At 37.1% G+C, this 26,597-nt stretch overlaps 1 protein-coding gene across 5 annotated transcripts in view; it reads left to right on the plus strand.

Moving 5' to 3' along the window:
- Positions 1-26,597, plus strand: part of USP45 (ubiquitin specific peptidase 45) — a 73,739-nt gene that overhangs the window by 36,553 nt on the left and 10,589 nt on the right. For 3 of the 5 annotated variants that reach the window (XR_012033820.1, XM_072831982.1, XM_072831983.1), the window contains exons 9-14: positions 2,635-2,722; positions 17,955-18,036; positions 19,902-19,993; positions 21,258-21,314; positions 21,837-21,974; positions 24,454-25,018. Coding sequence is in view for 4 of the 5 variants with exons in the window: in XM_072831982.1 (XP_072688083.1) it covers positions 2,635-2,722; positions 17,955-18,036; positions 19,902-19,993; positions 21,258-21,314; positions 21,837-21,974; positions 24,454-25,018 (1,022 nt within the window). In the remaining variant the exon portion in view is untranslated. Of the gene's footprint in view, positions 1-2,634; positions 2,723-11,206; positions 11,340-17,954; positions 18,037-19,901; positions 19,994-21,257; positions 21,315-21,836; positions 21,975-24,453; positions 25,019-26,597 lie in introns of those variants that run through there. The other 2 variants (XM_072831984.1, XM_072831985.1) reach the window with 2 other exon arrangements.

Genomic DNA, 26,597 nt, shown 5'->3' on the forward strand with positions numbered 1-26,597 from the left:
ATCCCTCTCCTCTATGCATAAAAATTTCAAATACAAACTAACCTCTGCACTCTGGGCTGGCCTTGGAGATCCAGGTCTCATACTGGCTCACAGTTACCCTGCTGCCTGCCACTTTGGGGGATGTGAGGAGAGTCTGTAGAAGGTCTGGCCTAGTTTCAAGTCCCTAGGCTATGTCTGTGTTCTGTTGTAGCTTTAGACGTTTGCCTGAGGGCTTCCTTTGAAGCTCTTAGCAAGGTCAGCCAACCTTAAATAGTGCGCCCAGTTCTGGTTCCTTTCTGAGGTGGAGTATTTTTCATTTCCTTTACTCTTCAGAGCTGAGCTCTTTCAGGCCTTTAACCCATAAAGTCTGTTTTTACCTCTGCTATTTTGTTCTATTTTTGCTCTGTGGGATTTATTTTGTATTTAATTCAGGTTATGCCTTTGTTTTTTGTTTTGTTTAACTTTTTTTTTTATATTTTGTCAATATGCTTTGACTAGAGAGAGGTTTTTGATTATCAACAGATTGATTCATCTTCATCCACAAGACATCTCCACAAATTCTCTCTTGTTCTAAATCTCTTTTTTCTTTTTCTTTCTTTCTTTCTTCTTTCTTTCTTTCTTTCTTTCTTTCTTTCTTTCTTTCTTTCTTTCTTTCTTTCTTTCTTTCTTTCGTTTTTTTTTTTTAAGATTTTGTTTATTTATTCATGAGAGACACAAAGAGAGAGGCAGAGACGTAGGCAGAGGGAGAAGCAGGTTCCCCAAAGGAAGCCTAATTTGGGACTCAATCCCAGGACCCCAGGATCATGACCTGAGCCAAAGGCAGACGCTCAACCACTGAGTCACTCAGGTGCTCCTAACTTTCTTTTTCTTGATAATCTGTTCCTGTTTCATGAGTATGTATACATTTTCTTCTTACAACTTGAGATTTTTTTTTTAAGTTTTCTCCTCTTTCCCACAATAACACTTTTACTAAGGTACATTTCCTGTGTATGTTTCATGTTCCCTTCATTTTGAATAGGATGAATCTTTTCATGTTTGGTGATTTTTCTTTTAGGTTTGAAGATCTCTTTGGTATTAGTAGTTCAGATAAGCTCCATTAGAGATTCTATAAGTCATCATAGAATTTTTTACCCAGTCCTAGGTAGAAGAAGAAAAAAAATCTAGCTTTGTTAAATTTTCTTGAGTGGTTTAGAAGGTGGTAATTGCTCTGTGCATAGTTGAGATGGAGCTATAGGCAGAGACATGGTGGAAACAGTTTCTCCTTTGTTCAGGGATAATTTCTATCCTGTGCATCTGTTTTGAAAGCAATAGACTGTTCTTCCTATCTGCCGCCAGGCAGATAAGAATCTCTGAAGGATTCCCTGGTTTCCTCTTGCACTCTTCTTCTAAATCACTGGCCTTCCTTGATGCCTACAGCACAAATGTCATGTCATGCAATTTCAGCCTTTCATGGACTCCAGCCATGGAATCCAAATAGGGTTGGGATGTGTGTCCATCTTGGTTTCTGTCCTCAACTCTGATCTAGAAGGTGAGCAATACCACCACATGCAAAAGGAGAAGCCCACAAGGGGAGTAAGTCAAAGTCTTTTCAAGATCATGCTGTTTTTGCTACTTAAGAGTAACTGAACTTACGGCTCCTGTTACAGGCTAGACTCACTACCATTTCGGATAGCTTTTTGGCACCAGGGACTCCCATTAATGCATTATTGGAGTGAATATTAATTATGAGATAAGGAATAATACTTAAAGTATTGGACTTAAGAATCAGAAGACCTGGATTTATGTCAGGCACTCAGCTTGTTCTTCAGTTTTCTCAAGTGTAAAACAGAGTTTATATTAATTATGAATTTTGTAACAGCACTGCTGTGCATATCAAATGAGATATGTTACACATATCCTAAGGAGACCATTGTAAACTTATACTGCCATAATATATTCTTACTGTTTTATATTATTTGGACAAAATTCTTTCTCCAGCTTAGAGCACTATCTAAATTTAGTACTTATTTTCATTTAAGGCAAAATGCTTATTTTAGTATTAGAGTTTATTGCAGAAAATACTACTTTTTAAAGTGACTGAAATCAGCTAAATATTTGTTTGTTATGATGTCTCCAGAAATAACACCTGATCCTTTACTTAATACAATGATATCTAATTGCTAAATCCTTAAAATCAATATATTCACAGAGATACCAGTTTATAGTTCTTTATTTTAATCTAAATAACCTCTTTTTTTTTCTTTTGGTTTTTCAGGATAGGAAGAAAATAGATCATGGGGGGTTGGGTTTGAATACTGTTTTTTTGCTTGTTTTGTGACTTTATAAATTATGTAAATAATCCCTCTAAGCCCTGGTATTTAAAGTGGAGAAAATAGTGCCTCCCAAGCTTGTTTGAGAATTTTATGACTTGACATTCATATATAAAGCTTAACACGTATGTACTATGCTTGCATGTAGTGGTTGCTTGATAAATGATAGCCATATTAATCTCTGTGTACCTAAGATCTCATCTTAATTGGAGCAGTGTTTAGTTAGTAGAAAAAGACTAACTTGAATCTTTGACTATGTGTTATTTAAAAATGATTTTAGATGGTAGTAATATATTGTTGATGAAATGACCTTTTTTTTCTTTTCTGTTTTGTTTTTAAATCATAGGGCCCCTCGATTTAAAAGTTTCCAGCAACAGGATAGTCAGGAACTTCTGCATTATCTGCTGGATGCAGTGAGGACAGAAGAAACAAAGGTCAGGTTTTGTTAAGTTTATCACATATACTCTTTAAAAAGAGGGTACAAAACTGAAGGAATTAATTTCTGCCATCATTTTAATGTAGGTTAAGAAGTAATTTGATTTTTTTTCTTTCTACTTGTTCCCTTGTATATATATTTCTTTCCTCTTCTTCTAAAATAATATTTTCTTTTACCCTTTTGCAACCCTATTATCCTTTATTAGTTAATATCCTTTGGCTATAAATAAAAATCAGTGTGAGCTAACTTAAATAAAGAAAAGAGAATCTAAGAATCTAGGTGAAGGGAGGTACAGGTTGGGGATACAGGGACAGGAAGGTTCTCAGGAATCCAGAAGATATTCTCCTTATTTCCCTAGTTTCTCTGGCTCTGGATTTTCTTTGTTCATCTCCTCACAGAATGAGTAGTTTCTCTGCTTCTCTCTCTGAATGGTAGCACATTATCTTCGTATTTTACATACATTGCAGTTCTGCGTATATAAAACCAAAACCGACTATGAATCCCAGTTCTGAATTCTTAAGAGAGAAACTTTGTTACCCCATGTTGGATTAGGACACACCCAGGGATCAGTCACTTGTTACTAGGGGCATGGGATCCCAGCCTCCTGGATCAGGGATTGTTTCTGAAAAAAGAAAGAATGGCTTATGGCCTGGGTAGATTTCCCCAAACAGTGTTCATTGTAATCTTATCTCTTGATTGATTGATGGTAGTTGACTTTAATATTAAATGAGTTAAATTCATCTTTTTTGTGGGATCCTGCAAATAGGATACAATTTTTTCAGAGAAAATGCAAGATATTTTTTTTTTTAATGCAAGATATTAAAGACGTTAAGTACATAGCATATATCTTCCATTCCCCTGCCCGCTGCCCCATTTTTACTCATAGCAGACATTATTAATCATAAATAACAGTTCTGCTGAGTCTGGATTCAGCCTCAGAATCATTCTCAACCTAGCACTGCAGGCAGACCCTGTCAATCATAATTGTCATAGTAGGTGAAATCCTGTTTTCCATTCAAAGTAAACAGATTTCCTAATCTCTATTAATATGTAGGAAAGCAAACATTTGAAAATGAAGTACTTATGCTTGTGGTCGTTGTTACTATGTTGCTAGGCAAGGTGGACCTTCCTTTTTTTTTTTCTTTTTTCTTTTCTTTTTTTAACTCTTCCTTCAATTGTAATATTCCAGCTTTCAGTGAAGACAGAGGTAGGGCTCTCATATTTTCTTGTAAATTATCTTAAAGACAATTTAGTTAATTTCTAAAGTTAATCACTCCCTCCTGCTACCAAACAATGTTTATTACAATCCTATTCTTAATTGGCTATTTATTGGCTTTCATATTAAATTAGTTGAATTCAACTTTTGAAGGTGTCACTCCTTTCAGCCATCTCTCACTTTACATGTGTGTGTATATTTAAGTTTTATATATACATTTTATATATGTATATATTTTTAAGTTTTTATTTTAGTTCCAGTTAACACAGTGTTCTATTAGTTTCAGATGTACAATGTAGTGATTCAGCACTTCCATTCATCACCTGGTGTCCATTACAACAAATACTTCCTTAATCCCCATCACCTGTTTTATCTGTTTCCTCCCACCCCCACCTCCCCTCTGGTAACCATCAGTTTGTTCTCTATAGTTAAGAGTCTGTTTTTTAATTTATCTCTCTCTGTCTTTTTTTCTCCTCTGCTCATTTGTTTTGTTTCTTCAATTCACATATAAGTAAAATCATATTATTTGTCTTTGGACTAACTTACTTCATTTGGCATTATACTCTCTAGTTCCACCCATGTTGTTGTAAATGGCAAGATTTTGTTTTATTTTATGGCTGAATAATATTCTGTGTGTGTGTGTGTGCGTGTGTGTGTGTGTGTGTATAAATATATATCCTCTTCCATTCTGTACACTGCCTTTTAGTTTTGATTATTTCTTTTGCTGTGCAAAAAGCTTTTTATTTTAATGTGTCCCAATAGTTTATTTTTACTTTTGTTTCTCTTGCCTCAGAAAACATATTTAGAAAGAAGTTACTGTGGTCGATGTCAAGTTGTTACCGCCTGTGTTCTCTGCTAGGATTCTTACGGTTTCAGGTTTCACATTTAAAAGTCTTTAATCCATTTGAGTTTATTTTTGTGTATGGTGTAAGGAAGTGGTCCAATTTCATTCTTTTGTATGTACCTGTCCCGTTTTCCCACCACCATTTATTGAAGAGACAATATTTTCCTATTGGATATTATTTCCTGCTTTGTCAAAGTTTAATTGACCATATAATTGTGGGTTCTGGAGTGCCTGGGTACTCAGTTGGTTAAGCATCTCAGGGTCTTGGAATGGAGCCCTGCATCTGGCTCCTTGCTCAGTGGAGAGTCTGTTTCTCTCTCCCCTTCCTTTTGCCTGTCCCACCTGCTCATCCTCACTTTCTATCTCAAATAAAGAAATAAAACTTTAAAAATCGTGGATTTATTTCTGAGTTTCCTATTCTGTTCCACTGATCTATGTGTTGATTTTTGTGCAAGTTTCATACTGTTTTGATTATGCAGCTTTGTAATATAACTTGAAGTCCAGAATTGTGATGCCTCCAGATTTCCTTTTTTTTTTTTTTTTTTTTAAGATTGCTTTGACTAGGGGAGATCCCTGGGTGGCTCAGCGGTTCGGTGCCTGCCTTTGGCCCAGGGCACGATCCTGGAGACCCTGGATCGAGTCCCACGTCAGGCTCTCTGTATGATGCCTGCTTCTCCCTCTGCCTTTGTCTCTGCCTCTCTCTCTGTGTATGTCTGTCATAAATAAATAAATCTTTAAAAAAAAAAAAAAAAAAAAGATTGCTTTGACTACTTGGAGTCTTCTGTGATTTCATACAAATTTTAGGATTTTTTACTCTGGTTCCATGAAAAGGCTGTTGGTATTTTGATAGAGATATGATAGAGATTGCTTTAAATGTTAAATTGCTTTGGGTAGTATAGACATTTTAGCAATATTTATTCTTCCAATCCATGAGCATGGAATGTCTTTCCATTTCTTTGTGTCATCTTCAATTTCTGTCATCAGTGTTTATTATAGTTTTTGGAGTATAGGTCTTTCACCTCTTTGATTTGGTGTATTCCTAGCTATCTTGGTTTTGGTGTAATTGTAAATGGGATTTTTTTTTTTAAAGATTTATTTATTTGAGAGAGAGAGAGAGAGGACACAAGCATGCATGGTGGAGGAAGGGCAGAGAAAAAGGGAGAGGGAGAGAAGCAGACTCTTTGCTGAGCTGTGAGCCTGACACAGGGCTTGATCCCAGGACGTTGAGATCATGACCTGAGCCAAAATTGAGTCAGTCGCTCAACTGACTGAGCCACCCACGCTCCCTGGGATTGTTTTATTTCTCTTTCTGCTGCTGCATTATTGGTGTATGGAAATAGAAATGCAACAAATTTCTGTATATTATTTAAAAAGATTCAATTTATTTATTTGACAGAGAGCAAGCGCAAGCAGGAGTGGCAGATAGAGGCAGAGGGAGGCAGAGGGGGAGGGAGTACCAGGCTCCTCTCTGAGCAGGGAGCCTGATGTGGGGCTCAATTCCAGGACCCCAGGACCATGACCTGAGCCGAAGGCAGATGCTTAACCAACTGAGCCACACAAGCACCCTAGATTTCTGTATATTGATTTTGTATCCTGCAACTTTACTGAATTCATGTATCAGTTCTTGAAGTTTTTTGGTGGGATCTTTCAGGTTTTCTATATATCGTATTACGTTGGCTGCAAATAGTGAAAGTTTGACTTCTTCCTTACCAATTTGGATTCCTTTTATATCTTTTTCTTGTCTGATTGCTGTGGTTAGGACTTCCAGTACTATAATAAAAAATGGTGAAAGTAGACATCCTTGTTTTGTTCCTGACCTTAGGGGAAAAGCTCTCAGTTTTTCCTCATTAAGGATGATATTGGCTGTGGGTTTTTCATATTATGACCTTCATTATGTTGAGGTATATTCCCTCTAAACCTACTTTTTGAGGGTTTTTATCATGAATGGATGGTGTACTTTGTCAAATGCTTTTTCTGCATCTATTGAAATGATCATATGGTTTTTATCCTATGTTTGTGGATGTGATGTATCATGTTGCTTGATTTGTGAATATTGAACCACTATTGCAACCCAGGAATAAATCCCATTTGATCATGATGAATGATTTTTTTTTTTAATGTGTTGATTTGGTTTGCTAGTATTTTGTTGAGGTTCTTTTCTTACATCTATGTTCATCAGAGATGTTAGCCTATAGTTCTCTTTTTTTAGTGGTGTCTTTATCTGGTTTTGGTATCAGGGTAATGCTGGCCTCATAGAATGAATTTGGAGATTTCCCTTTCTTTTCTATTTTTTGGAATAGTTTGGGAAGAATAGATATTAATACTTCTTTAAATGTTTGATATAATTAACTTCTGAAGGTATCTGGTCCTGGACTTTTGTTGGGTTTTTTTGATTACTGATTCAGTTTTTTTGCTGGTAATCCATTTAAATTTTCTATTTCTTCCTGTTTCACTTTTGGTAGTTTATATGTTTCTAGGAATTTAGTTCTCTAGGATGTCCAGTTTGTTGGCATACAGTTTGACATACTATTCTTTTATAATTTTTGTAATTCTCTGGTGTTGTGATTTTATTTAAGACCTTTCCCTTTTTTTCTTGATAAATCTGGCTAGAGGTTTATCAATTTTATAGATTTTCCCCCCCAAAGAACCAGCTCCTAGTTTCACTGAGGTGTTCTATTGTTTTGTTTCATTTTCTTAGCTTCTATATCATTTATTTCTGCTCTGATCTCTTTTATTGCCTTCCTTCTGGTGGTTTTAGGTTTTGTTTGTTTTTCTTTTTCTACCTCCTTTAGTTGTAAGGTCAGGTTGTTTATTTGAGAGTTTTTTGGCTTCTTGAGGTACGCCTGTACATACATCCTTCTTAGAATTTGTCTAGGAAACTTTTTCTCTCCTTCTATTCCAAATGATAGCCTTGTTGGATAGAGTATTCTTGGCTGCAGACTTTTCCCATTCAGCACTTTGAATAGATCATGTCATTCCCTTTTGACTTGGAAAGTGTCTGCTGAAAAATCCCCTGATGACCTTATGGGGTTTCCCTTCTATGTAACTGTCTTCTTTTATCATGCTGCTTTTAAATTTTTTTCTTTATCACTGCATTTTGCCCATTTAATTACAATATGTCTTGGTGTGGATATGCTTTTGTTGATTTTCTTGGGGGCTTTTCTGTGCCTTTTGGATCTGTTTATCTGTTTCCATCTCCAGATTAGGAAAGTTTTCAGCTGTTATTTCTTCAAATAAATATTCTGCCCCCCTTTCACTATCTTCTTCTTCTGGGACCCTATAATACAAGTGTTATTATGTTAGATGGAATCACTGAGTTCCCTAAGTCTGTTCTTATGTTGTGTAATTCTTTTCTCTCTCTCTTTTTTTTTTTCAGCTTGATTAGTTTCCATTATTTTATCTTCTAGGTCATTAATTCATTCCTCTGCTTTTTCCAGCATACTGTTTGTTATATCATCAGATGTGTTTCTAATCTCATTTATTGTTCTCTTCATCTCTGATTGGTTCTTTTTAATCTCTGTGTTAAGGGTCTCACTGATGTCTTCCACTCCTTACTCAAATCCAGTGAATATCCTTATGATCATTGCTTTAAATACTCCAGCAGGCATGTTCCTTATGTCTGTTTCACTTAGATCTCTGGCCATGGCTTTGTCCTGTTCTTTCATTTGGGACAAATTTCTCTGTCTTCTCATTTTGTCTAAGTCCCTATGCTTGTTTCTATGGGTTAAGAAAGTCAGCTATGTATCCTATTCTTGAGAGTATTATTATCCACAAATGGCTTTGTAGAGAGATCATATAATGCCTTATTATATAATGTCCCCTATTATCTAGGGCTGGCACTTCAGGGAGTATGTCCAGCATGTGCTGCATGCAATCTATTGTTGTGTCCTGGCTACTTTATCCTTGAGGTCAGTCATCTGCAGATGCCCTCTGTGTCTGTTGTGGCAGTGTTTGGTCCCTGGTCTGAATGTGGCAAGTGTTTGGTTTTTTGTTTTGTTTTGTTTTTTTAATAATCTCTACACCTAATGTGGAGCTCAAACTCACAACCCCAAGGTCAGGAGTCACATGTCCTTCCAACTGAGCTAGCCGGATGTGTCTCAGATGTGTCAGGTCTTAACTAGGTGTGCTCTGGTTGGTTTGTGCTGAGACCTGTTACCGCTGCTGGCAGAATTGAGGCCCGGCAAAATTTCCACATGGGGAGATAAGGTGTGGGCAAGGGACTGGACTGGTTTTCTGGGGGGAGGGGGCCCACTGCCCTGGGACTAAGGTAAATGTGAATTAAAGGGGCTGTTCCATGGGCGGGGGTGGAGAAGTATTGGTGTAAGCAAGTTAGCTAGTGAGCGGCTCCCACAGGTGGCCCTGTGCTTATGTTAAGGAGTGGGGGAGGAAAATGGTGCCTGCCAGTTCCTTTGTTCCCAGAGGGGTCTCTCTTCAAATGCTGTCTCTCTGGGATGCACTCCAAGATAAGCAAATAACTTCCCTACTGTGTGCCCCAGGTACTCTTCAGATCACTGTTTCCACACTATATGTCCATGTGCTATTTGCCTGCCTTCTCTTCAACAGCAGCACAGTGACTTCTGGGTTCTATCCCAGCCAAGCCCTCTGACCTTTAAAAACTCTAGATTTTAAGTCCCACTGGTTGCCAGAGCTCACAAAATCCAGGCCCTCTTGCTTTCCCAGCCAGTTGCTATGAGGATTTATTTTCTCTGTGTGTGCCACTGTGCACTAGTCTCTCACCCTTCTCCAAGGCGATGGATGCCTCCCCATTTCAGCGGCCATGATCTGTTTCTCCCAAGCCAGGTCTCTGCACTTCCTACCTTCTCCATTGTGGTGTCTTCTCTCACTTTAGTTGTGGAGTTTGTTCTGCCAGTCTTCAGGTTGATTTCTGGGGTATTTAGGATGATTTGATAGTTACCTAGTTGTATTCATGGGACAAGGTGAGCTTAGGGTTCTCCTACTCCACCGCCATTTACCCTCCTGGATATACTCTATATATTTCAATTATGTACCTTATCATCTTCTATTTAGAGTTATGTCTTTTTTTAAGATTTATTTATTTACTCATGAGAGACAGACACACACACACACAGAGGCAGAGACAGAGGGAGAAGCAGGCTCCATGCAGGGAGTCTGATGCGGGATTTGATCCCGGATTCCGGGATCACGCCGTCAACCAAAGGCGGATGCTTAACCACTGAGCCACCCAGGTGTTCCTAGAGTTATGTTTTCATCACCTCTCTTAGATTGTGATCTCCTCATGGAATGACACTGTGTATTATCTCTGTATCCCACGTACCTTGCACATAGTAGGTGGTTGGTGAATGTTGAATAAGTTGTCTGTACTTAACCTTTAAATGGACAATTTCTGGGCAGCCTGGGTGGCTCAGCGGTTTGGCGCTGCCTTGGCCCAGGGCATGCTCCTGGAGACCCAGGATCGAGTCCCACATCGGGCTCCCTGCATGCAGCCTGCTTCTCCCTCTGTCTGTGTCTCTGCCTCTCTCTTTGTGTGTCTCATGAATAAATAAATAAAATCTTAAAATAAATAAATAATTAAATTAAATACATGGACAATTTCTGTTGAGAATTTGAATTGGAAAAAAGTAAGCAGTTTCTTAAATCATTGTTTCTTGAGGATTTGCAGTTATTTTGAGTATTATAAACTGATAAACTGATAGGATAATATACATTACTTCTTATCTGTAATTTGTTTTGAAAAATCCATTCAAGGATTTACAATTAAGTTTTGAAAACATTAGCACAATCCTCCTGAGCTAATATTTGATCTTATTTTCTTTGATATAGAAATTGATACCTAGAATGGGAGATTTGAACTGTCTTTCTGATTACCAAATGAATTTAATTCTATACAATACTGCTTATTAAAGTTTAGTTTTAACACTTGGTCATCAGTGACTAGTATAAATAATACATTTTTAATTTGCTATTTATAATTTAACCATAATTATTTCACTATTTGAAGTAGTATTAAATCTGATTCAGTGACTTTGGTATATTGATATTCTTTTTGAGGGAGTTGATATAAGGTAGCAAGGTGGGGAGAGATACAAACAGAAACTTCTATCTTAATTGATAAATATATTGATGCTTCTGAGCCTACAGAAGATGCAGGTGTTACTTTAAATTAATTCAGATTATCCATTTCTAGAATGATTGCTTTTCTACTATGATTTTGTAAGAATATGTTTACCACATGGTCTTGTATCATAAATGGAATTAAAAATTACCTACATTGTTTTTCTCTGTCCATATTAAAATAAAACTATAAAATCTATCCCTGTCTTTTTTTTTTTTTTTTTTTTGGCTCTCTTCTATTACTTGATGACATTCTTTGTTACAATTAAATTATTGTTTTGTCATAATGGTGCATTAGGATTCACAGCATTTTAAAAACTCAGTTCAGTGGGAAACATTGCTTTCTTAAAAGCTCTTATCTTCCTCTGTTTGAGGGTTTTACATGGTGTGGCAAAATTAAAATGTCAAGTCTGTGGATTTATTCAGTCTCGGAAGCAAGGACAGTCGTGCCAGTCAGTTACAGTGAGTACCCAAGCAGGAGCTGCATTGTCTGGCCTGGGAACTCCACAGCTGTTAATCGTGCTGCTGTTGTAGTTTGTCACTGCCATGTGGTTTTTGATTGAAGAAAGGCTACAGTGTTATGTCTGCCACCAGAATCTTTTAGTAATGATTAAAAACTACTGACCTCCTTTCATACTGTTTCATTAAAGTTTTTTTTTTTCTTATGACTATAGAGTTGATGGATACAACATGCTCTTGCCAAATAGAGTGCTAAAGGGGATCATTTGTGCAAAAATAGTAAATTTTTCATGGACAAAAATAAAATCAAATTGACTATAAGAACTTCTTTTATAGGCGATCTGTTCAACTTACAAATATGCGCTTCTTCACTATCTTGCTTTTAATTTTGAGCTATCACCAATTAATGATACTACATTTTTATTTTCAAAGATGTATCACTATATATTATTGGTGAGAGTTATTTTATTGATGAGACTGTTAAAGTCTCAGCTAACTTTTAAACTATAAGTGTTATACATTTTTATTTTTGAAAGAAGTTTATGGTTGAGATTTGAAATAGTCGGACCTTGACATTGCTAATTGATTAATGTGCTGCAGTTGTTAGCAGTTCCCTGGCCAAAGTGTGTGTGTGTGTGTGTGTGTGTCTCTAGCGCTTTTTTTTTTTTTTTTTAACTTAAATGGTTCAAAGCAGGATTCTTAACAATGAGAGGCTGTACAGGGACCTAAACTTATTTATTTTATTCAACTTGATGGATTACCTATTAATTAACTCCTCTAATAGTTTAGAGAATATAAATTTGTGACTAAGATACAGTAAGACAAATGTTTAATAGTTTAAAAGTTAATAATTTAAACAACTCCATTGATTTCCTTTTTTATTTTATTTTTTAAAGATTTTATTTATTTATTTGAGAGAGAGAGAGAGAGAGGCAGAGACACACAGGTAGAGGGAGAAGCAGGCCCCCTGCAAGGAGCCCGATGCGGGACTTGATCCTGGGACTCCAGGATCATGCTCTGGGCCCAAGGCAGGCGCTAAACCGCTGATCCACCCAGGGATCCCCCTGATTTCCTTTTCTAAAGAGTTTGACATTATAGCTTACATTTCAGCTATAATGGCAAAGGCTCATTAAGTCATATTGAAAGTTGTGTTTGAATTAGTAGAATATTCAAATTGTAAAGTAAGTTTATAGATTTATGACCTGGGTTAAAGTTCTTATCTCTACTAGATGGAGAGGCTTTTTATAGTTATATTAAATATTTACAGGTGAACATGATATTTATTGGAATCTTTATGTAGTTCCGTTCTGCATGGAATTCATACCATTCTAATTTGCTTATTTTCATTCAACAAATTTCTTTTCTGAAGGTATAAAAGTCAACTTTAGCTCAGACAGTATCTGAATTAGATTTTCAAATTTATTGCATCTGAATGGAAATGATTTAATATATAATAGCTTTTGGGATAGATTGTATGAGTTTGATTTTCTTCATATATATTTCAAGACAGTATTTCATGGCGTGGATTGCTGTATGTTTACTTTTATATCCTTTATATATATTTAAGTTTTCAAATCTTGCATCAACTTTCAAAATATGCTTGAAGAGAACAGTGAGCAGTTCTAGGAAATATAATGTGCTGATCATAGGCCAGCTAATAAATGAAACTCAGTTTTACAATTTTGGGGAGAAGGTATTAAAAACTTACCATGAAATGTGTTCTACATGCAAAAGAATGTATACAGATGTATACATCAGTTTAAAGCATAATGTAAAGTCATTTACCACCAGGACCCTTCCTCACCATCACACCCAGAGTTTAAAAAAATAGGATATTTTTAGTGCCATAGAAGCCACCTGTTCTTTCTTTTCAAACATGTCATCCTCATCAGAGGAAACCACTTTTTTTTTTTTTTTTTTTTACTTTTACAGTAATCATTTCATTGCCCTTTCTTACAGTTTTGAGAGCTACCTATTTATGCTTAAACAATAGATTGTTTAGTTTTGCACAACTGGTTAGCAAGCACAAACCTATTGCCATTATTGGATGAAGGAGGATTGAGAGAATCTCTGGAACATAGTCTGGCTTTGGCTTCCCAGAGTTTCTAAGACTTCTTTCTGGAGAAGTCAGTGGGCAAGATCGTGAATGTGTTCTGAGCCATGCTTGTCAGCATCAAAGCAACTGACAGAGTTACAGTTACAGGAGTGACCAGGTGTTAGCTCTCTAAAAGGGTTAGAGGCTGCTCTGTATTTTCTGCTCCTGAGTTCAGGACCCACCTCTTTGCTCTCAGGAATAGGTCAAAGCAGAACAGCATTGGGTAGTAATGTGTATCCTCTGCTGATCTATAGCAGAGCGTGGGGAGAAGAATAAGGACATTAGCAGCTCATTCCCCATATATTCTGTTCTCAGGTTTTGTTTTTTTTTTTAAGATTTTACTTATTTATTCATGAGAGACAGAGAGAGAGAGAGAGAGAGAGAGAGAAAGAGGCAGAGACACAGGCAGAGGGAGAAGCAGGCTCCATGCAGGGAGGCTGATGTGGGTCTTGATCCCAGGACTCCAGGATCACACCTTGGGCTGAAGGCAGGCGCTAAGCTATTGAGCCACCCAGGGATCCCAGTTCTCAGATTTAAAACATAGCACAGGGATGCCTGGGTGGCTCAGAGGTTGAGTGTCTGCCTTTGGCCCAGGGTGTGATCCCAGGGTCCAGAGATCATGTCCTGCATTGGGCTCCCTGCGAGGACCCTGCTTCTCCCTCTGCCTCTCTTTCTGTGTCTCATGAAAAAATAAAATCTTTTTTTTTTTTTTAATAAAACATAGTACAGTAGCAAAAAGGAATTTTGGTGTTGACATTATGTCTGTCTCCTGGTCTCACTGCTTCAGTTTGGATTGGTTGTCTCCCACATTTAATGTACAAGCATCATTCTGGAATTCCTTCTGTGCTCCTGGGAATTCCTTGCTTCTCTTATGTGTTGGCCCTCCTGTTTGCCTGTAAACTATGCTGTCTTTCTGGTTTATGCTCTCATTTGGTGTGTGGGTGTGTATTTTTCTCCTTTCTTTATTCATAAGGTGGCATATACTATACGTGCACTTTCTGCAGTTTTGTAGTTTTCTCTTTTTTTTACTTAATAAATTGTAGCAATCTTTCCATATCAGAAAGTAGGAAGGCCTTTCTCTCTCTTTTTTTTTTACCTGAATATATCAAACCAGTATCTTACTGATTCTCCCTTATGTGTATGTTTCCATTATTTTTGCTTTTATGTATTCATAAAAGCGGTGATGAATAAGGTATTTGTGTTATTTTGCATGTGTGTAAGTATATCTGTATACATATAGAAGTGAGATAGCTAGGGGATCCCTGGGTGGCGCAGCGGTTTGGCGCCTGCCTTTGGCCCAGGGCGCGATCCTGGAGACCCGGGATCGAATCCCACATCGGGCTCCCGGTGCATGGAGCCTGCTTCTCCCTCTGCCTATGTCTCTGCCTCTCTCTCTTTCTCTCTCTGTGACTATCATAAATAAAAAAAAAAAGGAAGTGAGATAGCTGGACCCAATGATATATGAATTTGTAATTTTGATATCCTCCATAGACATACAGTATTCACGTCTGTCAGCTACATGCCATGTAAGGCTGTTTCCCCACAGCCTCACCAAAAGAGTGTTTTGTCAAACTTTCTAATTTTTACCAATCTGCTAGGTAGGAAAATGCCTCTCAGGGTGGTTTTCTCTTACTTTCATGCATCAGTGCATGACTTTAGACCATGCATAGACTTTCAACCTTCTCTATATATGGAATCTCTTCATTAATGGCTGGTGGGACCTGCTTCTTGATACACTTTCTTCCCTTTGAAAAGGACTAAACAGAAATCTTAAGTTGTCATCATTATTATCTTACTCCACTCTATCCTTTCCAAAGGCAAGGAGTCTATAGAGAGCACTTCAGAATTGCATCTCCCTCTTTTTCTTTTTTTATGCTGCAGTATATTTATTCATTTTTTCTCAATTTTTAATATTTTGAAGTGTAATTGACATAATAGTTTCAGATGTTCATTGGTTTGGCAGTGATATATATTCCTCAGTGCTCACTACAGTAAGTATAGTCACCATGTGTTACCATACAGCATTATTACAATATTATTGACTATATTCCCTATACGATACTTTTCATCTCCATGACTTATTTTTTTATAACTGGAAGTTTTTTTTCTTAATCTTTTTTATCTATTATAAAATCTATAAGATTTTATTTATTTATTCATGAGAGACTGAAGAGAGAGGCATTGACATAGGCAGAGGGAGAAGCAGGCTCCCTGCAAGGAGCCTGATAAGGAACTGATCCTAGGACCCTGGGGTCATAACCTGAGCCAAAGGCAGATGCTCAACCACTGAGCCATCAGGTGCCCCTTTTCCATTGCTTCTAACTGGTTTTTGTTTGTGTGTGTAAAGGCTATTGACTTCATTATATTTATGTACCCTATATTAAATTCTTTTATTATTTATAGTAGTTTTTCATTTCAGTCTATCCTTTGGGCTTTTCCAAGTAAAAAGTTTCATCATCTGCAAATGATTTTTATCTCCTTTATAATTTTTATACCTCTGAGATTTAATTTTCTATCAAATGCATTGACTAGAACATTAATACAGTGCTAAATGATAGTAATAAATCAAGGGATTTAATCTTACAATGTTTTTCTTCTTATATCTGTTAATATGCCTTGTATGAATAGATTTCCTAATATCCCTGCATTAGTAGAACAAAAATCTTTAAAAATTTTTTTTATTTAAATTCAGTTAATTAACATATAATATATTATTGGTTTCAGAGGCAGAGGTCAGTGATTCATCAGTCTTATATAATACCCAGTGCTCATTATATCATATACCCTCCTTAATGTCCAACACCCAGTTACCCCATCCTCACCACTCCCTCCCCTCCAGGGCCCCTCAGTTTGTTTCCTGTGATTAAGAGTCTCTTATGGGTTTTTTCCTTCTCTGATTTCATCTTGTTTTATTTTTTCCTCTCTTTCCCTATGATCCTCTGTTTTGTTTCTTAAATTTCACATAAGAGTGAGATCATATGAAAATTGTCTTTCTCAGATTGATTTTTTAGAACAAAAGTCTTCATCATACTATAAATACTGTTCTTTTAACGTGCTTCTGTATTTTGAATTTTTTTCATACGTGATATGGTGTGTGTTGTATATATTCTCTGTCAGCTTTGGTACCGATATTATGCTTCATGAACATAATTTGAAAGTTTCCCCTTTTTATGTTCTGGAACATATGTTTAGTGGCATTTTTCTGTGAAATTGTTAGGGCTTGGAGCTTTTTGTAAGGAGTACTGTGTAACACCATTCTTCTCTCTCTGCCCATTCCCTGATCCCATGAAAGCTGGAAGATACTCTATCTCTTCTGGGCCTCATTTCCTGGAAAATTATCTAATTTTTTCTGAATTTTTCAAATGTAATTACATGAAAGTGGAGCAAAGTAGTCTCTTTCATGATTACTTAAAATGTCTTTGACTTTGTTAGTGGTTTCCTTCTTCTGAGGTACAATGTTAATGCTTTTCATCCTTACTTTGATTAAGATTGGCTAGTAGGTTTATCTGTCCCCCACCCAAAGAATCAGCTTTTGATTCATTGATTAATCTCTTCAATTTGTATGCTTTTATCTTCATTAACTCTTTTGTTGAATTTTGTTATTTACTTTCATTCAACTTTGATCTCCTTTTTCTAAATTTATGACTTGGCTACTTAACTCATTTGTTTTCATGCTTTTTAATTGATTTAAATATTTAAGGCTGTGAATTTTCTTCTGAACAGTGGAAAGTATCTGGATTCTGATATGTAGAATCTTTATTATTCTCTGGTAAGTCTGCAGTTTGAGTTTCCTATCTCTTTGATATGATTTTTTTCTTTAATAACAGAATTAGGTATCATTTTCACACCAGAGACTCCAGGTCAAACAGCGGTCTCACATACGAAAATCTGTGATTAAGACTTTACTTAAAAACTTTTGGAGGATAATTCACAAGCATTCTTGTCACTGCACTGCCAAAATGTGAATTAGGATTAAATTAATCCACTAAGTAGGGACATTATTAGTATAAAAGGTGATAATTTATTAGCTCAAATGTCTTTATTCTTGGAATATGATTTTATTTCATTCTGAAAGTTTTCTGGGATATTAGATCTTTCCTGAAACATACACAAGAGCTATGGAAACATAAATCTTGTCATTTCCTAAGAGCTGCTAAAGACATTAATAATTATTATTGACAACTGAATTCAAATAAATGATAACTAATCAAGATTTGGGGTATTCTTCTTGCTGTGGAAATTATTTGATGTTCTGGACTTTACTGATGTATGTGTATAAATAAAATAATCTACACGAAGGTCATAGTGACCAGTTTAATAGCTTTTTATATGTTAAGATTTTCTTCAATAGATAAGAAATTCCACATGGTGTCTTTGTTACTTTTTGTCCTGATTAAAATGATACATCATTTTAGGGACAGTGGCGGAGTGAGGGAGGGGAGGGAAAAGAGGGAGAACTTACTCTAAACCTGTAAGAATACATTCAACCATAGATTCTTACTAAATTCTTATTTGTTTTATAGAGAATACAAGCTAGCATTCTAAAAGCATTTAACAACCCAACTACTAAAACTGCTGATGAGGACACTAGAAAAAAAGTCAAAGGTATGTCGCTTCTTTCACTGTTAAAACTGTTCTCCCAAGGGGAAAAGAACTGAGCATTATGTGAACCAATTCTGTAAAATAGTGGCCTTAAATGGGGAATGTACATACTCCAGGGGCTATAAGATAGTCTAGTGAGTCATAGAAAATGTGAGAATGGGTCCATGTGAACTTTAAAAACCGAAACAAGTATCAGACATACGGATTGACACTGATACACTAATGTGGGGTTGAAAGTAGTACCCTCACTTGGAAGTTCAGTTTCATCATATTGTATCATTTTGCAGTTGGTATGTGCTTGGATAAGTGGATTTATGGATATTATATAGTTTTGACTAGTCAAAATGCTTAAGTCCAAAGATTCCTACAAGGCAACCATTTATTGGAGAAAGTACTAAATCAAGCATACATATCTACTTTACTCCTAGTGTCAGCTCTTCATCAGCCAAAGTATGAGGCAAAGCCAGTGATTATCTAATCAAAGCTGATCATTTATAATGATCAATATTTAAGTGTGGGCTTCTATGTCATAGTATGAGTGCTTTACCGTGTCCTAACTGTATATTCTGTCTTCAGATATTAACGGTAGTACAAAGGCATCATTTTTAGAAGATGATTTTTAGAAATATTATTTGCATTTTATTTATTTTCTTTTCTAACTTGTTTTTTGTAGTATTATATATACATAGTACATGTCTATAATTCATAAACAAATATACACGTTTTGATTGTACATGCCCAAACAGTATGCAGTTAAGGGTTCAAGGCTTTTTTTTTAATTAAAGTATAGTTGACACACAATGCTATATTAGTTTCATGTGAAGGGTTCAAGATTTTTTAAAATGTGGATTCTCAAGTATGCTTTGGGGTTTTTTTTTTGCCTGTTTGTTTTGAGATAGTGCCATCTAGTGCATGTTTAGAATAACTGCCCAGTTTTTCTTTCTGGTTTCCACTTTTGTATAATCTTTTCTATTTTCAATCCTTGTACAGTTTTCTTAATGAAACATATTAGTCACCTTAACTTCTAAATAGTTACTGTTATATTAAAAATGTTTATTGATATATCTAGCTATAAGCCGACTGTGTCATTAAGTGCTTCAAATAATGTTTTAAGCTGATTTTAAATGTTGTTTGTATGAAATTTGAAGTTAGAGATCCAAAAAAGATAGAAGCTTGAAAGAGGAGTGATGTTTGTTAATATATTTTCTTCTCATGATTTGCTGCAGAAAAAAAAGTTTTAAATGTCTATTAAAATAGAATAGTATGATGAAGCCTCGTGTACTCATCAGCCATTTCAAACTATATTGAATTCATGGTGTATTAATGTCCTATTTGGGCATAATTTTCTTTGATTTATAAATATTTCCCAAACAATAATTTTACCATTTTTATATCAAACTTACACACAAATAAATGAGTTCTTAATTGCCCAAATTAATTCTTTACACTATGCTGTGTTTACTTGTCTTCTACTCTGCTGTTTCCATAGTTATGGTTCAGGCATCTGTAGCCCTAAAAGTATTATCTTCTTTCTCATTCCTCTGCCTACCTCCACATTAGGCACAGAGACCTTAAAGCGTTTAATGGGAACAGTTGAGGTACGGTATGAACAGTGGTAATTGGTCTACTTATTTTGCCTCAAGTTTAAGAACAGTTCATTATTTCTTGAAGACTACTATAGTTGATAATCAAATTTTGCCTACAGAATTTTTAAGGAGAAAGACATTATAACATCATATAATAAAATATATTAATGTGGTACTGGACATCTGTCTCAGATTTCTTTTGAGTCAACAGAGAAAAAGCATGTTACATTGTTAGGCTGATGGCTGACGTATTTTTTGCATTAAAAAGTATTATTTTTACAGCGTATGGAAGAGAAGGTGTGAAAATGAACTTCATAGATCGGATCTTTATTGGTGAATTAACTAGCACAGTCATGTGTGAAGAATGTGCAAATGTAGGTGCTTTGGAATTCACTTCAACACGGAATAGATTACAGTCATATCATTTTTATTGTTTTCTTTCACATATAATCATCAGCATTTGTTTTTATTTGTGACAGATAACTACATAATAGTTTTTGAAAGTCGTTAGAGTATATCTTTACTCTCAGAGAAGAAACATAATTTATAACTTTTTTAAATGTTATTTTTCCTCTTAACAAACCTGTGAAGTTCTGCTGGAGGAATGTGTTAGCTACTTGTTTGGATTGAAATGCAAGAGAAACTTCTGGGAAGGGAGTAACTATGTTATATAATTATGCATTGCCCTAAAATGTGATTCTGATAGAAATAACTTAATGTGGTAACATAACTTAGGGTGATCTACCACATTTTATTTAAAGTTTACACTTACATAACTTGATGTAGGTTCTGTAAAACTAGAAGTTTTTTGAAAGTACACACACCTTTGAATTAAATGATCATTTTTATTTTGAATGACATCCGTACTTTAACAACTTAAAATATATAAACATTTTTATAGGTTTTCAATTACTTGGCAAAGAATATTTCTGAAATTATATGGCTTAGAGTATGATAGGCGTCAACTTTTGTTAGATTTTGATCATAAAATGAATAGTCTTTATGTGCATTTTCCTGTCCCAGATTATAGAGTACCTTTCTTTTCTCTCTAGTCTTATAAAATGAGGATCATATGTTACATTTTCTTCTAGCTTGTCATGTTAAAGCACAGCACTTGTCAACATGATATTACTTAAGTTTCTAGTATATTCAACATAGAAGTTGATTTCTCTCTCACAAGCTAGAGAGAATCTTTTTAAACAGAATTAACCTGAAAGAATCTACAAAACACAGTCAAGCTCTCTGGCTTTTTTCTTCACGGCTTTTTAAAAAAATTGTTTTTAATGTTTCTATTTGATTTATGTTCTGACACAATTTCACCAAAAATAGGTTTATATTTTTAGTTAATCATTTTTATTAAACATAGTTTATTTTTAAGTTACTTTAAATATTATAAGTTAGTCATATTGGCAATATTATGAAATTCAACTGGGTTGCATATGTTGAGGTTTTGAGATATCTTGTTTTGATTTACAATATGTGCTGCTGTACCAAGTTAAAATCACTGTTTGTTCCAGGGATGTTTTTTAACTTGAAATTCTAAGTTGCCTGGGAAGTTTGATTTCTTTAAGATTTTACAGGACTACTTTGTATATATTAGAATTCTAACTGATTTTCTCAATATGTTTTCTTTTTAAGATCTCTTCAGTGAATGATCCTTTTATTGATATTTCACTTCCTATAATAGAAGAAAGGGTAAGGAGAAAAAAAGCTTAATAATGAGTCTTTTGTGAAGAGCATTTATTCATTCATATATTTAGACATTTGTTGAGCATATTACCGCATTATCTGAGAGTCATTTTTATATATAATACTGGCGTTCATATAGTATTTTTTTTAATTTTTATTTATTTATGATAGTCACAGAGAGAGAAATAGAGAGAGGCAGAGACATAGGCAGAGGGAGAAGCAGGCTCCATGCACAGGGGGCCCGATGTGGGATTCGATCCCGGGTCTCCAGGATCGCGCCCTGGGCCAAAGGCAGGCGCCAAACCGCTGCGCCACCCAGGGATCCCCATATAGTATATTTGATACTGGGGTTTGTGTATATGTGCATGAGTTATGATATGGTTCTTACTCTCAGGGATTTCAAACCATTATGTTTTATAGCTTGAGAATTAATGTTAAGGAAAATGAGTTAGAAATTTTAAAAAGTAGATGATATCCAGAATTTATTTCCTAAAGAAGTTTTGTGTTATATGCATGGCATCTACATAGGTTTCAAAACCTGTACTTTTGGGAAGAATGAGTAAATGTCGAAGTTTGCAAGTGACAGATGATGGTCAGTACGGTGACACTGTTACCATAGAAACTACTCATCAACCCAGAGCCACCCAGTCTTCATCTAAAGATAAGGTAAGATTTATATGCATTTGTGAGACTTCTGTTTTCTTAAACTTTTTAATAAAAGTTTCAAAAATATACAAAAATAGAGAAGACAGTATATAATAACCTCTCATGTACCTTTTTCTCAGATTCACAGTTATCAGATCATGACTAATCATATTTTGTCTATATCTATCCCACATTCTCCTTCTCTCCATCTCAGATTATTTTGAAATGATTCTAATATAAAAGATAAATAGTATTTTTAAAGATATAACCATAGAACATTATCATACCTAAAAATATTAATGACTTTTTAATAGTGCCAACATCCAGTAATTAAATTTCTATAGTTGTCTCATAAACACCTTTTTTGTTTTTGCTTTTTAAGGTGTACTTGAATTTAGGATCTAAAAAAGATCCATAGATGGCAGTTGATTGCCATCTCTTAATAGCATGTTTCTTAGATCTCTTTCAATCTACAGATTTCCCCTTCCCTTTCTTCCTTGTAATGTATTTGTTGAAGAAATCAGGTCATTTTTTTTTTTCAGTAATTTTTCACTTTCCCACATTCAACAGTAGTTTATTTTGCTATTGCATTTCCATGGTATTTACAGGTTTGTTTCCTTTATTTCCTCTCTAAGGCAGTTCTGTCTAAAAGCAATTTTAATTAGGTTCAAGTTCTATTATTTATTTGACTTTTGGAAAGAAAACATTTATTTAAAACTTTATTTATATATTTTTTAGGGTAGGGGTGGGACAGAGGGAAAAGAAGAGAATCTTAAGCAGGCTGGATGCCCAGTGTGAAGCCTGACAATAGGGCTCCATCTCTAACCCTGAGATCATGACCTGAGCTACAATCAAGAATCAGCACCCTGGGGATCCCTGAATGGCTCAGGGGTTTAGTGCCTGCCTTCAGCTGAGGGTGTGGTCCTGGAGACCCGGGATGAGTCCCACATGGGGCTCCCTGCATGGAGCCTGCTTCTCTCTCTACCTGTGTCTCTGCCTCTCTCTCTGTGTGTGTCTCTCATGAATAAATAAATAAAATCTTAAAAAAAAAAATTCTTAGGGATGCCTGAGTGGCTCAGTGGTTGAGCATCTGCCTTTGGCTCAGGGCCTGATCCCAGGATCCTGGGATCAAGTCCCACATCCGGCTCCCTGCATGGAGCCTGCTTCTCCCTCTGCCTGTGTCTCTGCCTCTCTCTCCGTGTCTCTCATGAATAAATAAATAAAACCTTTAAAAACAATTCTTAAGAAAGAATCAGCGCCTTAGGGCAAGAAAACTTTTAACTGGCTGTGTATACTGCCATCAAGGAGATGCATATAAGTTTGATGTCTAATCTTTGATGTCACCAGTCACTGATGACCATTGTCTAGACCCATTGATTCACTAAGGACACAACTGGTTGTTGAATTATCTCATAAAAACTTAAAGAAACCAATCTAAATTTGCGCTTTGCTTTTTAAAAACTTTTTTTTATGTGATTTGTAGGCAACTTGATACATAATCAGAATTAGCTTTTTTTTTTTTAGTTTTTATTTATTTATGATAGTCACACAGAGAGAGAGAGAGAGGCAGAGACACAGGCAGAGGGAGAAGCAGGCTCCATGCACCGGGAGCCTGACGTGGGACTCGATCCCGGGTCTCCAGGATCGCGCCCTGGGCCAAAGGCAGGCGCTAAACCGCTGCTCCACCCAGGGATCCCAGATTTAGCTTTTTCTTTTTAGCTTTTTCTGTTAGCATGCTCAGTTTTCTTTCTTTCTTTCTTTTCTTTTCTTTCTTTCAGATTTTATTTATTCATGAGAGAGAGAGAGAGACAGAGGCAGAGACACAGGCAGAGGGAGAAGCAGGCTCCATGCAGGGAGCCCGACGTGGGACTCGATCCTGGGTCTCCAGGATCGCGCCCTGGGCCAAAGGCGGGCGCTAAACCGCTGCGCCACCCAGGGATCCTAGATTTAGCTTTTTCTTTTTAGCTTTTTCTGTTAGCATGCTCAGTTTTCTTTCTTTCTTTCTTTCTTTCTTTCTTTCTTTCTTTCTTTCTTTCTTTCTTTCTTTCTTTCTTTCTTTCTTTCTTTCTTTCTCTTTCTTTCTTTCTTTCTTTCTTTCTTTCTTTCTTTCTTTCTTTCTTTCTTTCTTTCTTTCTTTCTTTCTTTCTTTCTTTCTTTTTTTAAGATTTTATTTATTCAAGAGAGAGAGAGAGAGGCAGAGACACAGGCAGAGGGAGAAGCAGGCCCCATGCAGGGAGCCCAAGGTGGGACTCGATCCCGGGTCTCCAGGATCACGCCCGGGGCCAAAGGCAGATAGATGCTCAACCTCTGAGCCACCCAAGCGTCCCTAAAGATTAATTTTTAAATTAGAACTATTTGTTACTCTATGTCTTAATGATCGTAGTTTAGGATTTCAGAGGCACTGGAGAAAACAGTTGTGGGACGTGTAAATGAGCCTTCCTGGCATTCATTTCCAGTAAGGCCACGAGATCCTCTTCTCTGAAAACACTGTCACTTGCAGGGTCAACTCGCCTGGGGCAGGCCCGGAGCCGCTGTCACCGGCGGGAAGCCCGAGGGCGCCGAGAGCCCCGAGGCCAGCGGCGGAGAGGCCGGCGGAGAGGCCGGCGCCTCGGAGGGCAGCGCGGACGCGGACAGCGAGGCCTCGGAGCCGAGCTCGAGCCCCGAGCGCGCCGGGCTGCTGCCGGGCCGCGGACCCCGCGGGAGCACCAGCGTGGGAGGGCGCCCCGCCGCGCCCCGGACCAGCCAGGCTGTGCGCGCGGCCGAGGCCCTCTCCGAGCTTCACTTGAGCGGCACGGTCACCGGACCTAGAGCGGCCCAGAGGGACGACCAGCCCCCGGATGCTCCAGACCTTTCGTGTTCGGAGGAGACGCACCTGTTGGCTCCCGGCCCCCAGGATGCTTTCCAGACCCTTTCTCACAGCTACGTGACCGCCTCCAGAGAATGCTCCGTGCAGTCCTGCCTCTACCAGTTTACCTCTATGGAACTGCTGATGGGGAATAACAAGCTTCTGTGTGAGAATTGCACTGCAAAGAAACAGAGGCACCGCAAGGCAACCAGTTGTGCAGGTGAGAATGTTTAGGGTTTTTTTTTTTTTTTTTTTTAAGATTTTTATTTATTTATCCATGAGAGACACAGAGAGAGAGAGAGGCAGAAGGAGAAGCAGGCCCCACGCAGGGAGCTTGACACGGGACTCCATCCTGGGACTCCAGGATCGCGCCCTGGGCCAAAGGTGGCGCTAAACCGCTGAGCCACCCAGGCTGCTCAGTATTTAGGTTTTTAGTATTTGTGGGGTGTCCGATAGTCAGTGACCAGTGGGTTGTAGATCCCAAAGAGGGGAACCCAAGAACCTTGTCTCCACCCTTTAGCTGTTGGGAGGCAGGGATTATCTTTTTCATAGTTGCACCTCAGCCCTGAAGACAGTACCTGGACTTCTTAAATAGATGTTTGGTGAAGTAAATTGAACAGGAAGTCCCCACCTCGGCCTTGAAAACTGCAAATCCACAGAATCGTATTTCAGGGGGACTAGCTATCTGAAATCTTTTTTCCAGAAGAAATTTCCCTACTGCATCTCTAGCCTTGATATGGAGAGAATGCTCCGATTCTTAGTGACTGGCTGTTTCAAAAGGCGGGCTTTATGATTATTCAGTTATGGTGAGGCCAACAGACCAGGAGACAGTTGCTCCCGATAAGATAGTTTGTTACGTACAGCTCAGAAGAAGAGGGAGCACCCCAAGCCATGCCATGCAGGGCCACATGGGGAAGCACCAGGGTTGGTCAGGAGGCAGAAGAGTGAGGAGACATGGACAAGAGCCTTTGTTGTGGTTTCAGGGGAAGGAATTGGAATCAACAAGTTTTAGGATTGATTGACTGGTGTTGAATAAATTCAGTAGGCTCTGGGGCATTGTGGGTGGTCTCAGTTGTGTGTTCCAGGCCCTATTGGGATTTGGGCAGGTGGATGGTGGTCTAGAGTATCAGAACCCAATAATGGAGGGCATTGAGTATGGACTTTGGATTGGTTGGTTTGCATATGAAAGGTACATTTATATCGTTTATTATATCTAGGAGTTTGCTAGTTCTGCCAGAAGCCTTCCCTATAATATTAGCAAGGCCTCAGGTGTCAAAGTATCAGAATAAAGATGTGTTTAATACACTATGCTTAATACACTAGTAGTTAAAGAACTATCTAGATGAGAGAAGGAAGAAATACCACCTTACACTGATCCAAATTAAATACGCTGTTGACCATATTCAAATCCCATCCCAAGTACTTTCTAACAGCCTCTTACTGAAATGCCCTGCAGTTCCCATGCATGATACGTGATCTCCTTTCACTACGATGAGTAATGACCCAATTTTTTCAACTCCAGCGGTGTTTTTGGTGGTCTCTAGCTAGAGGGCATTGACATAAGTCACGATAGTCCATCTGCTTCCCAGCTCCCAAAATTTTGTTGCAAGTGTCACCTCCCCTATTCTTTGTCCTTGTGTGTGCTTTAAAAAAAAAAAAAAAAAAACAAACTATTCCATTTCAGTGGAGTTTTGGAATGGAGTATAGAGGCACCCCTGTAACCAGAGTCTAATTTCTTTTTTAATATTTTCAATGTTAAAATTTATTCAATACTATGGTATGATGGTTCTTTATAAATG

The sequence above is a fragment of the Canis lupus genome, chromosome 7, assembly GCF_048164855.1.
Source record: "Canis lupus baileyi chromosome 7, mCanLup2.hap1, whole genome shotgun sequence".
Lineage (NCBI taxonomy): Eukaryota > Metazoa > Chordata > Mammalia > Carnivora > Canidae > Canis > Canis lupus.